General features: G+C 38.4%; 2 protein-coding genes across 2 annotated transcripts; both read right to left on the bottom strand.

Moving 5' to 3' along the window:
• Positions 1-1,755: 1,755 nt before the first annotated feature.
• On the bottom strand, positions 1,756-9,248 carry LOC139900886 (uncharacterized). Its single transcript, XM_071883636.1, has 9 exons — positions 9,093-9,248; positions 8,641-8,785; positions 8,420-8,557; positions 7,237-7,302; positions 5,756-7,132; positions 4,526-5,070; positions 3,451-4,231; positions 2,890-3,058; positions 1,756-2,776 (listed from the first exon to the last, which is right to left on the bottom strand). Exons 1-9 carry the CDS (start codon positions 9,246-9,248, stop codon positions 1,756-1,758), a joined length of 4,398 nt encoding a protein of 1,465 aa, XP_071739737.1.
• A 401-nt stretch (positions 9,249-9,649) lies between these two features.
• LOC139900885 (uncharacterized) lies at positions 9,650-12,835 on the bottom strand. The gene is made up of 10 exons (XM_071883635.1): positions 12,659-12,835; positions 11,496-11,769; positions 11,318-11,405; positions 11,099-11,223; positions 10,932-11,019; positions 10,729-10,846; positions 10,515-10,636; positions 10,245-10,365; positions 9,826-10,133; positions 9,650-9,707 (listed from the first exon to the last, which is right to left on the bottom strand). The coding sequence occupies exons 1-10, from the start codon at positions 12,833-12,835 to the stop codon at positions 9,650-9,652; spliced, it is 1,479 nt and encodes a 492-aa protein (XP_071739736.1).
• Positions 12,836-13,598: the final 763 nt, after the last annotated feature.

The following is a 13,598-nucleotide window of genomic DNA, read 5'->3' as shown; positions in this document are numbered from 1 at the left end:
CATGCGACCTCATTTTTACTTTGACCTTTGACTCTTGACTTTAACCTTTGACTTTTGACTTTGAACTTTGACTTTTCCTGTTAACTTTTCAGTTAACTTTTTGTGTTGATTTTCTCTAAAAAAAAAAAAAAAAACCTAAAATACTATTTTATGATTATGAAACCATTTGTGTTACGTTGTTTCACACGTCACCTTTTACTAGAATCTTAATTGAGCATGAGTAATATAACATGTTACTATACTATAGAGTCAGACTCGAGCTATAGGATAGGATTACACTATGACCTGACCTAAATTGCTATACAAATATTGACCAACATATAAATATATATAATTAATATAGGTTCTTGAATCCGAGGCCAACCTTGCACTTGTTCAATGACGTTATATGTATTTTTACTACGAAATACAGTATGGTGAGTTTCATTTGCCTTTTTACCCTTTATATTTTTGGGACTGAGAATACATGCGCTTTTATAAATGTTTGACGAAATAGACACAAGTAATTGAAAATACATTCTATGGTTGAATTATCGAAATCGAATATGCCCCTTTTTATTAAAGTCTGGTAATCTAAGAATTAGGGAACAGACACCCTAATTGACGCGAATCCTAAAGATAGATCTATTGGGTCTAACAAACCCCATCCAAAGTACCGGATACTTTAGTACTTCAAAATTTATATCATGTCCGAAGGAAGATCCCGGAATGATAGGGGATATTCTTATATGCATATTGTTAATGTGGGTTACCAGGTGTTCACCATATGAATGATTATTTTTGTCTCTATGCATGGGACGTATATTTATGAGAACTGGAAATGAAATTCTTGTGGTCTATTAAAATGATGGAAATAAATGATTATGATAAACTAATGAACTCACCAACCTTTTGGTTGACACTTTAAAGCATGTTTATTCTCAGGTGTTAAAGAAATCTTCCGCTGTGCATTTGCTCATTTTAAAGATATTACTTGGAGTCTTTCATAGCATATTTCGAAGAACGTTGTATTCGAGTCATTGAGTTCATCAAAGATTATTATTAAATCAATTTATAGTTGGATAGTGGATATTATGAAATGGTATGCATGCCTGTCAATTTTCGATGTAAAGAAAGATTGTCTTTTAAAAACGAATGCAATGTTTGTAAAATGTATCATATAGAGGTCAAATACCTCGCAATGTAATCAACTATTGTGAATCATTTATAATGTATATGAACGGGTCCTTTCATATATCATACCAAAGAGAAAGGTCATGTTAATTGATTGCTCATAAGGGATCTACAGCGTGGACAAATTATTTATAGGTCGAGTAAGGAATGAAAATAGAATTCATTTAGGAAATACAATCAGGACTGGAAAAGCAAATAATGAAAAAGGTGTATAAAAAAGAAGTTTTGGGGGTTTTAAAAAAAATAATAATGAAGAGTCACCCCCCTAAAGTAGGGAAACATTTAAACAAAAAAATAGTGAATTAATAGGTAAATATTTATTTGAAAAATTCTACACCGAGATCTTTCTAAATGGAGTTAATGGGATCACACAAAATTGATGAGGAATCCAAAAGCTAACCTGAATAAGAGCAGCTGATTTCGTTGAGAATGCAAGGACATACAAAGTGTAGAATACTGTGGGGCCCAGATATGACTGTGACCTGAGAAATAGGGTGTATGTTAGGGAGGGTATAAAAATACGTTTGGAATAAATAGGTAATAGAAGCAGGCACAATGACAGGGTAAAGACAGGGCAAACCTTTAGGTATTTGGTTGAAGGTTGTGGAAGGTTTCCTTATAAACAACGTTTCTTGTGTGATTAGGAAGTCGTCCTTCATTATCGCCAACCATGACTATTTTTAGACCATCGGGGTTAGTGACTCTTGATAGGGCGACATATAGTTGTCCGTGGCTGAAAACTGGCCTGGGTAAGTAGATGTCGACAAAATCGAGTGATTGGCCCTGGCTCTTGTTACTCGTCATCGCATAGCATGGCCTAACATGAAATTGAATGCGTTGCATAACAAAAGGCCACTTTGTTTGGGCGGTAGTTAGAACAATTCTGTGTATAATGACCATATCACCTATATGGGAACCGGTAATGATGCGCGCTTGAATAACGAATTTTTGAAAGTCTGTAATGATTAGACGGGTCCCGTTACATAGCCCGGCGCTGGGATATAAATTTCGCAACAACATGATTGGCTGACCTATCTTCAGTTTCAGCTTGTGTGGTGGTACCCCGGGGAAGTTTAATTTATTTAAATATTCTACCGGATACACACTGTGCTGATCGTATGCGTCGGTTGAGCCTTTGCATATTTCATCCGAGCTTTTGTATATCATAGTTCGGCCTTCTAGCTTCTTGAACATATGTTTGTTTATCTGGTCTGCGTCATCGTTGCGTGGTGTTAAAATTGCCATTTCATGCAAGTAGTCTTCGTTTTTATACCTTCGAAGAAAATCAGGGAAAATGGTATCAACAACCGCGTCAATTGGAGGTTTCTCCGATTTTACTATGAATTGTTCTGGAATTTCTATCCATGTCGGTTCCCCTTCTCCATCTTTACAAACAGCTGCAGCTCGACCATCTCCAATATCTAGAACCCATCTATTGAATTCCTGTTTTCGAGGGTCAACGTGACCATCGGTTATGTATTCATTGACCCGCATAATGCGGGAGAGGGTGTGAAGCCGACAGTGTTGCCACAAATCAGATCGGTTGATGCAAGCTTGAACAACTTCTTGTCTTTTTCCTTTTGGTATTACGGGAAATATTTGTCTGAAATCACCCCCAGTAGAATAGGTACTCCGCCAAATAGCTTGCCTCTGTTTATCTCATCCTTAGCCCCCAAAATATCCCTTAGGGTTTTGTCTAAAGCTTCAAATGCAAACCTCTGAGTCATGGGGGCTTCGTCCCAAATGATTAATCGGACCTGTTGCATCAGTTCTGCAAGATGGGGTTTTTGCTTTATACCACATGTGCTGTTCTCCATAAGGTCAAGAGGGATGACGAATCTACTGTGCGCAGTTCGACCTCCCGGTAAAAGTAGTGAAGCGATACCTGCATATATAGAATTTTATTTTTAGCGCAAGTGGTAAAATGCGTTTGTTTTTTTGGTTGTTAGTGATAGGCAGTCCTAAAATGTAACAAAAGTATCTACGTTGGTAAATGTTAGTGAGTCATTTGTTGATTATTTATGCATCCTTTTTTGGATAAATGAAGAGGTTTTTGGGAAAACAGGGGAAAGCTATGAAAATCTTATATCTGCTGTGTTTTTTAATAATGAAATAAAATGTACGTGCAAAGGAAAATAGTAACATAAAATAATTATGTTACTATTAAAAATAGATTCAACGTAAAAATGGGTAAAGTTGAAGAGAGTTACAGGAGGAGAAGATGAATGATATTGATGACTCTTTGTTAGAAATTAATTGAGTATAAATGGAAATTACCTGACGATGCCACTGCTAGGGCTATCAATTTTTCGGACCTTAGCTTTGCAAGAATTGTCCTGTACACGAAAGTTTTCCCGGTACCTCCGGGACCATATAAGAAAAAAAAACCCCCCGCTTGTTGTGTTACCACTGAAAACACGTCATTGTTAACATTAAGTTGCTCTGGGTTGAGGGACGCGTGGAGGTTTTGATGTTCAGCCTGCAATTCTACTAGATTGTAGTTCAATTCTTCGCGAATTAGACGATTCTCGAGTTGTGGTAAGAGTGTAGGGTCAGGCTGTGGTAGATCAGGGAAATCTCCTAACGATTTACCATTTTTGTTCAAGATATTTTGAATTTCCAACAAAAAATAATTTCTAAGTTGAGCCTCACTCAACGTCAAATCAGGGAAGTTGTATAGTTTGCGTTTCTTGTGGAGGATATCTTCGGCCAAAGATTCCGAATTTGCTTCCCAAAGGTTGAGTGGTTTAGTCACGTTGCAAAAAAGTAGAATTGTGACAAACAGATCCCGCAGTTGTGCACCGCATGCCCATAACCTAGCTTCAGTTATAGCTTCTGTCCACTCTCTATCATCATTGATCAACCCAGAGGCGAAACATGCATCTTTAAATGTGGGATGTAGGATGCCATCGACTGTACGTATTTCTTCATAGGTTTGGGGGCCTTTTGCTTTATTTAACAGCAACCTCAGATAATAACATTCTCCAGATGCTGGGTGCGAGTACACGATACGGCCAATGCATGTTCTCTGTTTTCGACATGTCCAGGTTTTGGCATCCTGATTCCAAACATAATACTTAGGGATTTTTGCATAAGTGAGGCTTCGAGCAGCGGGGTCTCATTTGTTAAGTTTAAGCCAGTCGGTGAACATGGTTTCCTTGATACTCTCTCTATGCAACAGTGCGGGGAGATTCTGTGAATCATGTAGTGTGATTGTATGGTGATTTGGTAGATGGTATGACAGCTTTATAACTGATGGCTTAGAGAAGTGAATGTCGAATGAAAACATTCTCCAAACTGCTTCACACGGAGATAGATATCGATAGTCTAAATAATTTTTGATTTCATCCACCTCAGTAACCACTTCTGAAGTGGAGGTGTTAACCGGGGCTAGGTTTTCTTCAATTACTACAGTTGCCCGATCAGGGCCTTTGTTTAAGTATTTAAATAAGTACTTAATGGCCCGTGATCGATTACACCACTCCACATTTATATGTGCATTGTATTTGAGAAGGAGATACCTATTGTAAGGTACGACAAAACTGTTGTCAAGAGTGCCCTTTCCTTTACTGACTTTTAGGCCATTGTTTCGACGACGATAGTGTGCATATCCTTCTTCGTCTATTGTTGTTTCTGTGTTGTATGGTTTCGGGAAATGCTTAGAACACCTTTTATCAATAATGCAAGGGGCGTCCAGGATATTCCCACCGCATGGGCCATGAAGCATGTACTCAGTCACGGATCTGAAAGCGGTTGGATCTTCTGTTTCAGATGGTATTTCAGCAGATATGATATCGTCAATCTCTTCCGGTGTTTTACACTTAAAGTCTGGTGTAAGCCAAAACAACATATGTACATGGGGCAACCCACGTTTTTGAAATTCAATTATATAGATGCCTGCAAAAGAAGGTTAAAAATGGTTAGTCTGCGGGTGTCACATACGGAATGGGTGAAACGTGCTGACTTTAACAGTTGGAAGTTTGCCACGTGGGCAGGTGGAAATATTGGCCTGTTAGGGTTTTTTTTAAAAAATCGGATGGCGGGGTAAAAAATAAGAAATGGGACACCCTAAATCAAATCGCCGGGTCTGAGAAAGAGAGCGGGGGGCAACGGGGCCTGGAGCCGGGTCCAACAGGACGGCCTATATTATTTTGAATTTTATCTGGACGGGGTAATGTGTCAGAATATAAGAAAGAGTAATAAAAGGGGAAAATAATAGAAACCCAGAGTAACTGTTAAAATAAGGCAAGTGAAAATTGTTGGATGCAACCGGTTTCGACCCGGTCAAACCTGTTGGTCCGGGTTTGACTGACGTACAAACCGGGGAGGAGGCCGACCAGATCTGTGCCAGTCAGTTAAATGCAGTTTAGCGGCCATCAGGGAACGATTTCGAGCCATATCGATTTTGGAGGGCAAGCCAACCCGGCCCGGCAGGTTACTTACTATTTAAGCATATTTAGTGAAAACGCACTTTTTTGTTTGTTAATACAGGGACGACAGTAAAAATAAAAGATAGGGTGGCTAATAAATAAGATGGGAAAAACTAATGGTGTGTGTGTCAAAAAGACGGGTGATGTAATACCTGCTTCACATGTGCCAAACACACGAGCTTTCATGATATCAGCCATCATGGCATCCAACTTTTGTTTGAACAACCTTGCAACAATCTCTGGCCTATCAGGGGCCCGCTGAACTTCAATATATGAAAGCATCTCTTCTATTTCGGGCCATCTCGGATTTGAAGTAAAGCTGATGAACAAATCAGGATTATCAAATTCGCGACACAAAGCTATTGCATCCTGGTAGCTTTGCACCATATAGCACGGGCTTCCGGTATGTGAGGATGGAAGAATAATTCGTTTCCCAATTGCGCTAGCTCGGGTGTCGCCTCGCGTGACAGCGTCGCACACGTTATTGTAGAGGTCGATGCGGAGCTCATTCTGGTGGTTCCTTAGCAACTTAAGTCTCTGTTCTTCAACGGCTATGTAAGCGTCAACTAAATATTGTTGGAATAACCTTCTGCCTCTAAGTATAGTTGTTCCTTCATTTTCCCGTTGTTGAATCCGATAACAATAGAATTCTCGCATTGTAACATAACCTCTGTTAGTTTTCCTTCTGCCACTATTACTATGATATGGTATTTCTTCGTGGTATCCTGTTTCTCCGTAGGGAAATAGAAAAGGATATTGCAATGCCATGTACAGTTGGTGAAGCTCTGATATCCTTTGTGGTGGTGAATTTTTTTTTTGAACAATAATATCCCGAGCAGTTGTGCAGTGGCCAAAGTCACTCGTTACCAACGCTGCGACCTCAGCTACATTTGGAGCGTTATACTGTCGTGTATTTGTAGTTCTAGAAAGCAAACGCAGCTGAAAGTTTGATGTCGTATTGTTAACCGCCCAATCTCGGGCCATGCGGAAGGCCTGCGCAACCGCACTGAATTCATTTAACATGTTAATGAGATTGTTGGTGATGTTTTCATCTAACTTCTGGCTTGATTTCGACCCCATGAAAGCAGACATACGATTTCTGGCCTCATTTTGTGTGTCGAAAAAGTATAGTTGCCCATACCTTGGAGCGCCCCCTTCTTCCGGTAATAGGGACCCAATTTTATGGTATGTTTGTCCACTAATGTGAAATGTGTAAGGCCCGCGCCCACGGTTAATTGAGTGGTCAATTCTGGCCCCGAAAGATGTGAATGCAAACATGCTATTGTAGATCCTGATTTGCTCTCGAAATTTGGCCATTGAGTGGTCAGCATAGTTGAGCAATGTATTCAAGACCAAAGGAGGGTCTTTAAGCTTTGGTAGAAGGACCTTTCCATTCTGACAACAGAGGGAGAAGGTTGGGGTGGTGGTTTTTTTGGGTTTGTCACTTCTTTCCTCATACCACATTCTTGAGTGGCAAAACATGCACGTGTAGGCAGGGGAGCCGTGGTTATGGTAAGATACGGCGGAACCTGAAAAAGTAAGTAATGTAGTTAGTATTTATCAATGGCTGCATGTAGATGGAATATGAACAATGTCAATGGTTGTCACGCTGCTCGAAAGGGAAGTAGACGACCTGAAGAATTAGAAGCCTTTTTTCTAATGGTGTTTGTTGGTGTCTGCAAGCCTGCCCGCCTCACACCTGCATTTGTTAAATAAGTGTTACTTTTTTATTTATCTTTATTTTACTTTACCTATAAAAACTCTTGCATAATAAGCTAAATTTATATGTCACTCATTATATTAGTGGCATTCTTTAAGTTTCCCTTATACATATACACAGCAAAACATAATAATAATAAAAATAGTAACAAAAATATTCATCTCCCTAAGCATATTCATAATTATATTTATGAATTATAGTTACAATAATGTTCTTGGGCCTATTGAAAATGATGGCCCTTGAGCAAGCATATAGTGACATAAATTGCAAGAATAATCTAATACTAATAAAAGTAACAATGGTAATCATATTTTTAATTATAATTATAACTATCAGGTATAATCATAATAGTAACCCCAGATAATAAGAATACAAATTCATGACTGTAAGCATATTCATGGTGATAATTATGAAGTATAGTTATAATAATGTTTTTTGGCATATTGAAAATGGTGGACCGTTAGCAAGCATATGGTGACATAAACTGTAACTAAAGTTTAATAATAATAATTGTAACAATGGTAATCATATTCATATTTATAATTATAATTATGAGCTATAATCATAATAGTAACTACAAACCTAATTATTAGTCATATAAGTTTCACAAATATACAATATGACAATCTTAATTTCATAATAGCAACATAAAAAACAGATCTTGGAACAAATCCATACCTGGTGTGGTCCTTGATTGCCTTTAAGCATCTGCAGTGCCGAGTGGTCCTTCTGAAAAAGTTAACATGTGAGAGGTGGTGCTAATGTACATAGCTAGCAAATGCAAACCATTGTATATAAAACCGCAAGGCGAACTTGTAAGTATGAAACTGTTCAAGTAGATTACTATGTGCTTACTGAAATCTGATCCGAGAAAGGGGCCGACGAATTTCAGTCCGATAAACTGCTGGACCTGACCGTGCATCGATGTGGCGATTGATTCTATCTTAATTGATTGCAGTGGTAGGTCTGCTAACAAAAGAAATCCTTCTTCTGTGTTTGCCTCCCTTGCACGAACAGGGATAACATTAGAAAGGGTTTGGTATTAATACTAAAATTGGTCTAACATAAGCTACTTTCTAAATTACTTTGAAATTACCTTCATCCAGATCCCTAGTGTCATTTAACCTGAGGGCAGATAACATTTGCATTTTCCTAAGCGGGGTTGTTGTTCGTGAGGAGTAAATTGATAGACCATTAATTGTGTTGCTCTCTATTGACAGATCTGGCCATGGTCCTGTGAATTTGACATAAGCAAGGGTCACATTTATATTATTAACAAAAAAATTTGACCCTGAATTAGAGTGGTGTAGTACAGACCTGGCAGCTTGGTTCGCTCGGTGGGTGTGTTTGAAGTTGATGCCATTCGAGATGTTTGGATATGTTGATGCATAAAATAGGTTCTTATAGAGATGTACATAAATGTATGAAGGGGCTTTTCCCATTCCAGAGCCCTTTCACTTTTCTGCAAACATTGAATACTAATAGGGTTAGGCATAAAATAACAATAATGACAATGTAAAGAATGTTTGATCTCTCCACATCAATGTAGTACCTGTTATTGGACATTAATGGGCATATGATCTTATTAACGCAGACATTTAATGGGGTGATCTATATTTTCTATATATTTAAGAAAGCCTAGTAGTTAACACGGCCTCCAGTACACAAGACAATACGGGTGCAAATGAACGGGCCAATCATATAGCAAGTGTTTGTTACTGGAAGTAATAAAGGGCTGGTTACTAAAGGGGCAATTTGAGTGATGATACCTGGCACATGGACATCAAATGTGGCGTGTGTTTGAAGGCAAATGGCTGAAGTCTGTTTCCCTGTAGTGCAAAATGGGTCTGAATGGGTTTCAATCGCACCTCATCAATGGCTCCATAGGAACGGAGGAAAATGACTGACGGCGTTTGATAACGCATAACATGAAAATATTTAACCAACTGGCGACCAATGGATGAAAACTGTGGATGGAGGTAGGTTGTGAGGAAAAGTCCACACTTTCAAACAAACGGGTCTTATATTGACTGGTTGGTCAACCAAGCAGGTAATTGTGTCAAACAGCTTATCATCCATGTTAGAATGAGTGTTAAGTAAAGTTAGTGCAAACAACATCATGGGACAAAACCATAACTTTATTAGAAATCCAAAAACCATAAACCATGAGTTTTTAGGCCATAGCATAAGACCAAATGGGAAAATCAATGAAACAAACATTGTTCGGTAAAAAATGGTAAATAACATAACAATAACTCAGCAGGTGGGACTATTTATTTAAATACGTAGTTCCTTTCCATGCCTTCGGCCGGCCACTCCTATCCATCTAGGTAACTGTAACCGCACCCGTGTCATCTTCTGAGTCAGAGGTTGTCACAATAAACCTGCAACACACAATAATGATTAATATCAGGTTGTAGGGCGGCTCGGGAAATATAAGTCTATATGTACATAAACAAATCTTAGTGTATGTATCAAATAGTGACATAGATTAGATCTTACTTGCGGCGGCTAGGGCGTTCCAATTCCTTTGCCGGAGTGGGGATTTCAATTGTTCGCTTAACCCCTTTGGGTGTTGCAACTGGCGAAACGGTTGGCGCAACACCCGGCTTAACAGCTGGAGGAAACATACCTGGATCCAAATTGTTGGACACCACCGGTGCGGAGCCATCTTCGTCTGAGTAGACTTTTATGCAATTAAAGCTTTCGTATGTTCCATGTTCATAGTAAGAGTTGACCTTCAAAAGTAGCACTTGGGTTGTATTAAGCAGATTAGCAAGTGGAATGGGTAAAACGGTGGTGCAGGTTGCCTGTAAATAGATCCACACGTACATTTCTTATCAGTTGAGGTACACCAATCGTGTGTTCTTGGTGCTATATTATTAACTGACAAATGTATGATAGGTTCGTAAAAATGTTACCGCATCCTGGGCATCCAAGAGGGATTGAGCGGTTGTCCCAGCCAGCTGCTCAGCTGTTTTATCAAACATGACCACGACCGTTTCAGTGCTCGAGTCCCTGACATCAAACTGGACGCGAAACCTGTGAACCGGTGAGGGGATCAGGTGTTAGGTGTTGGAGTGTTTTGGCAAAAGTGGTTTTTCAGTTAACCACAGGATAATAACAGGGGAAAATGGATAGTAATAACCTTGTGAGCGGCTCGGGAACCTTTTTTTTCGCACGATTCACACCAAAAACCTCCATCCTGTCTCGATATGCTCTTCTTAGCCTTGCAAATACCACAGCTGTTGTAAAACCATCCTTTTTTCATCCTCACGTTAGTTAGCTCTACGGTGCACTTGAAAACGTCGGCCTAATAGTTTTCAAAGTTAGTAGGTTTTCTACAAATTATACATTATTAGGATTTGGCCATAGGTATCGCACAGCTATTGTACATGCACTTACAACATTGTTTTTGCCTCTGCGGGCCATTGTCAAGAGGTCAACGATGGAACCTTCTTTTGGTGGCCGGAGTTGGCGCTTAGGGGCCAATTCTCCCATGTCATCAGCAAATTCCATGGCACTGCAAAGAAAGCAGAAGTTAACCCCTATGGTGCCCTAAGAGGCAGATTAGGCTTTATAAGTAGAGTAGCCAAGGGCAAACAAACCTAATTTTATTGTTAAATTCCGCCAGGGTCGGAACTTGAGTGTCGTCAATTATCAAAGTGGCTGACGTGCTCGAGAGGGATGTCTCCCCTGCAAATGTAATGGGGCAGGGGTTAGGCGAATGTGGTGGTGAATCGCAAACACAAACCGGCAAAGTAATGGGACATACCATAGTAGTCCCTTCTTACAGAAACTGAGGATAAAATGATGCTATACTGTGATGGCACAGTTGGTTTCCTAGCAAGGAAAGAGTCGCCCAATTTCCCCCAAAGGGTCACACGCACTCGTCGATGTCTAGAGGGGAAACCAAATAACAACACTTTGTTAGAGTTAAATACCTCAGAAATGTGTGTGCAAATGGTTTTAAGAGTTAAAACCAACAACCAACCTCTCATTGACCAGCTGAAACTCGAGTGTCGTTGACCAGACTTTTTGGGGTGTGACTGACCCGACATTTAGAACACACCCCACAACATCTGAAACATACAAATTCGAGGTGTTAGAGGGTCTGCACAGACCATGAAAACCTTAAAACTATTTACGGGTCTACTTGACAACAGGTGTACCTATTTGGTATTTTCCACCATTTGGTTCCAAGTCTTCAAATGGAATGCAGGCGTATGGGTGGCGGATAAAACCTGAATGCTCATCACCTGATATTTTCTTGAGGTAGGTCAAGCCTTGTAACTGAATAAGGACCTTGTTATTTCTCAAGAGCCGGTAATCGTCCTTATTAGGGATGACTTCGAATTTGTTGAGGGAGTAAACTGATCCTTCTTTTAACCTTGAAATAAAACAGTGAGCTACAGTGCTCCTGGCAGTTAGCTGAATCACATTACCCTGAAAAGAGAGCAGCCATGGTATATCTGAACACGGGTCGTTTATATATATGTTTGTCTAGGGAAATGCCAATCTAAACATATACACATATTCATCATATAGCATAAGTATGACCAAATTGGGGTTAATAAAGACAAAGAGGATGAGAGCATATATATATATATATATATATATATATATATATATATATATATATATATATATATATATATATATATAAATACTTGTGGGAAAACAGAGATATATTCTTAAAAATGGTTGGAGGGACACCCAAAAATAAGTATATGAACCTGGCGAAGCATGTAAAAGCACATTTGGGTTTCCATTTATTTATCCATGTTGTATATCACTATGTTGAAACAAAATATCTATATAAATGATTATATAGATACAAAGACACATTAATATATAACCCAAAAAGACTCTAACAGCATATATTGAACTTCAATCCATTTATCCATCTGCTATATCCATATATTGGAGCAAAAGGTGACATTTATATACACATACATTTACACATACATATATTTAGGTAAAAAAAATAAATGGATACAGATGCATACAAATACATATTAATATGTAACCAAAAAAAAATGTAACAATATATGTCAGCCTTCCATTCATTCATCTGTCTTCTATATCAATACATAAACACATATATATATGCCAGGGAAAAACATAAATGGTTACATATGCATACAAACACATATTAATATGGAAGGGAAAAAAAATGTAACAACATATATTAAACTTCCATTGATGTATCCATCTTCTATATCAATATATTGAAAGAAAAGGTTACATTTATATACACATACATAAACACATAGATATACCAACAAAAACTGCATAAATGAATACAACATATATACATAGATAACAAACAAACCTGCTGATCCAAAGCAATGAAGTCAGTACTAAGGTATTTCCTATATTTGGTATGCGTGTCCCACGTACGGCATATCATGATTCTTACCTCCGCCTCCTTACCAACCTGGAGCTCATGAAGGTATGAATAGGTGCGTTCGTTAGCTTGGACGGTGTCATTTTGAGTTGCAAGAGCCATTGTAATATGTGTTATTCGGAATGATGCATAATACAATGGGTGAGGACACCAATTTATAGCTTTGTAGCATACATGTGGAGTTACATTATGAGGGAATATCAAACGGGTAACTTATCAAATTCCACAGGTTACTTATAATAACTTGTAAACCACAATTTAATATATATTATCAAAATTCACTGCAAATTAATTATGCCAATTAATTAAGATTACCAAACACTCAAAGAACATGTCTGACCTGCAAAAATTCCCACCGGATTTGGAAGCATGACCGGCGGCAAGAAATGAATTGGATCAATCGACATCAAAAGACCTAAAAGTGGAGAGAGCTCAGGTGGGAGACGATGGACGCCAACCCTTCTGGTGTTGATCAATCGAAGTTTGATTCAATCTCCTGTAGTTACTCATACATGCAGAGGAATTCTAGATGTGTTGGTGATGCGGTCGGTTATACAGGGGTGGAGGGGAACCGTCCCCTTGGAATTTTAGTTCGTAAAGAGATAACCGGGTTAAATTAAACATATCAAATTAAAAAAATTATATATTAACTTTAAAAATTAATTGAGGAATTTTTAAAATTTCAGGGGTATAATGGTCATTGCATGCATTGTTAAGACTCACTTTTAGTTGCAAAGGCCTCATTAATGGAAATTGGAGTCAAGATTTATATGTATATAGATAACAAGTAATAATATTAATAATAATTTTTAAAAAAAAACTACCTCAAAAGCTTGTTTTTAAAAAGAATGGCCTGAACCGGGCT

This window comes from Rutidosis leptorrhynchoides, chromosome 3 (assembly GCF_046630445.1).
Source record: "Rutidosis leptorrhynchoides isolate AG116_Rl617_1_P2 chromosome 3, CSIRO_AGI_Rlap_v1, whole genome shotgun sequence".
Lineage (NCBI taxonomy): Eukaryota > Viridiplantae > Streptophyta > Magnoliopsida > Asterales > Asteraceae > Rutidosis > Rutidosis leptorrhynchoides.
This window is presented reverse-complemented; position numbering and strand designations above follow the sequence as displayed.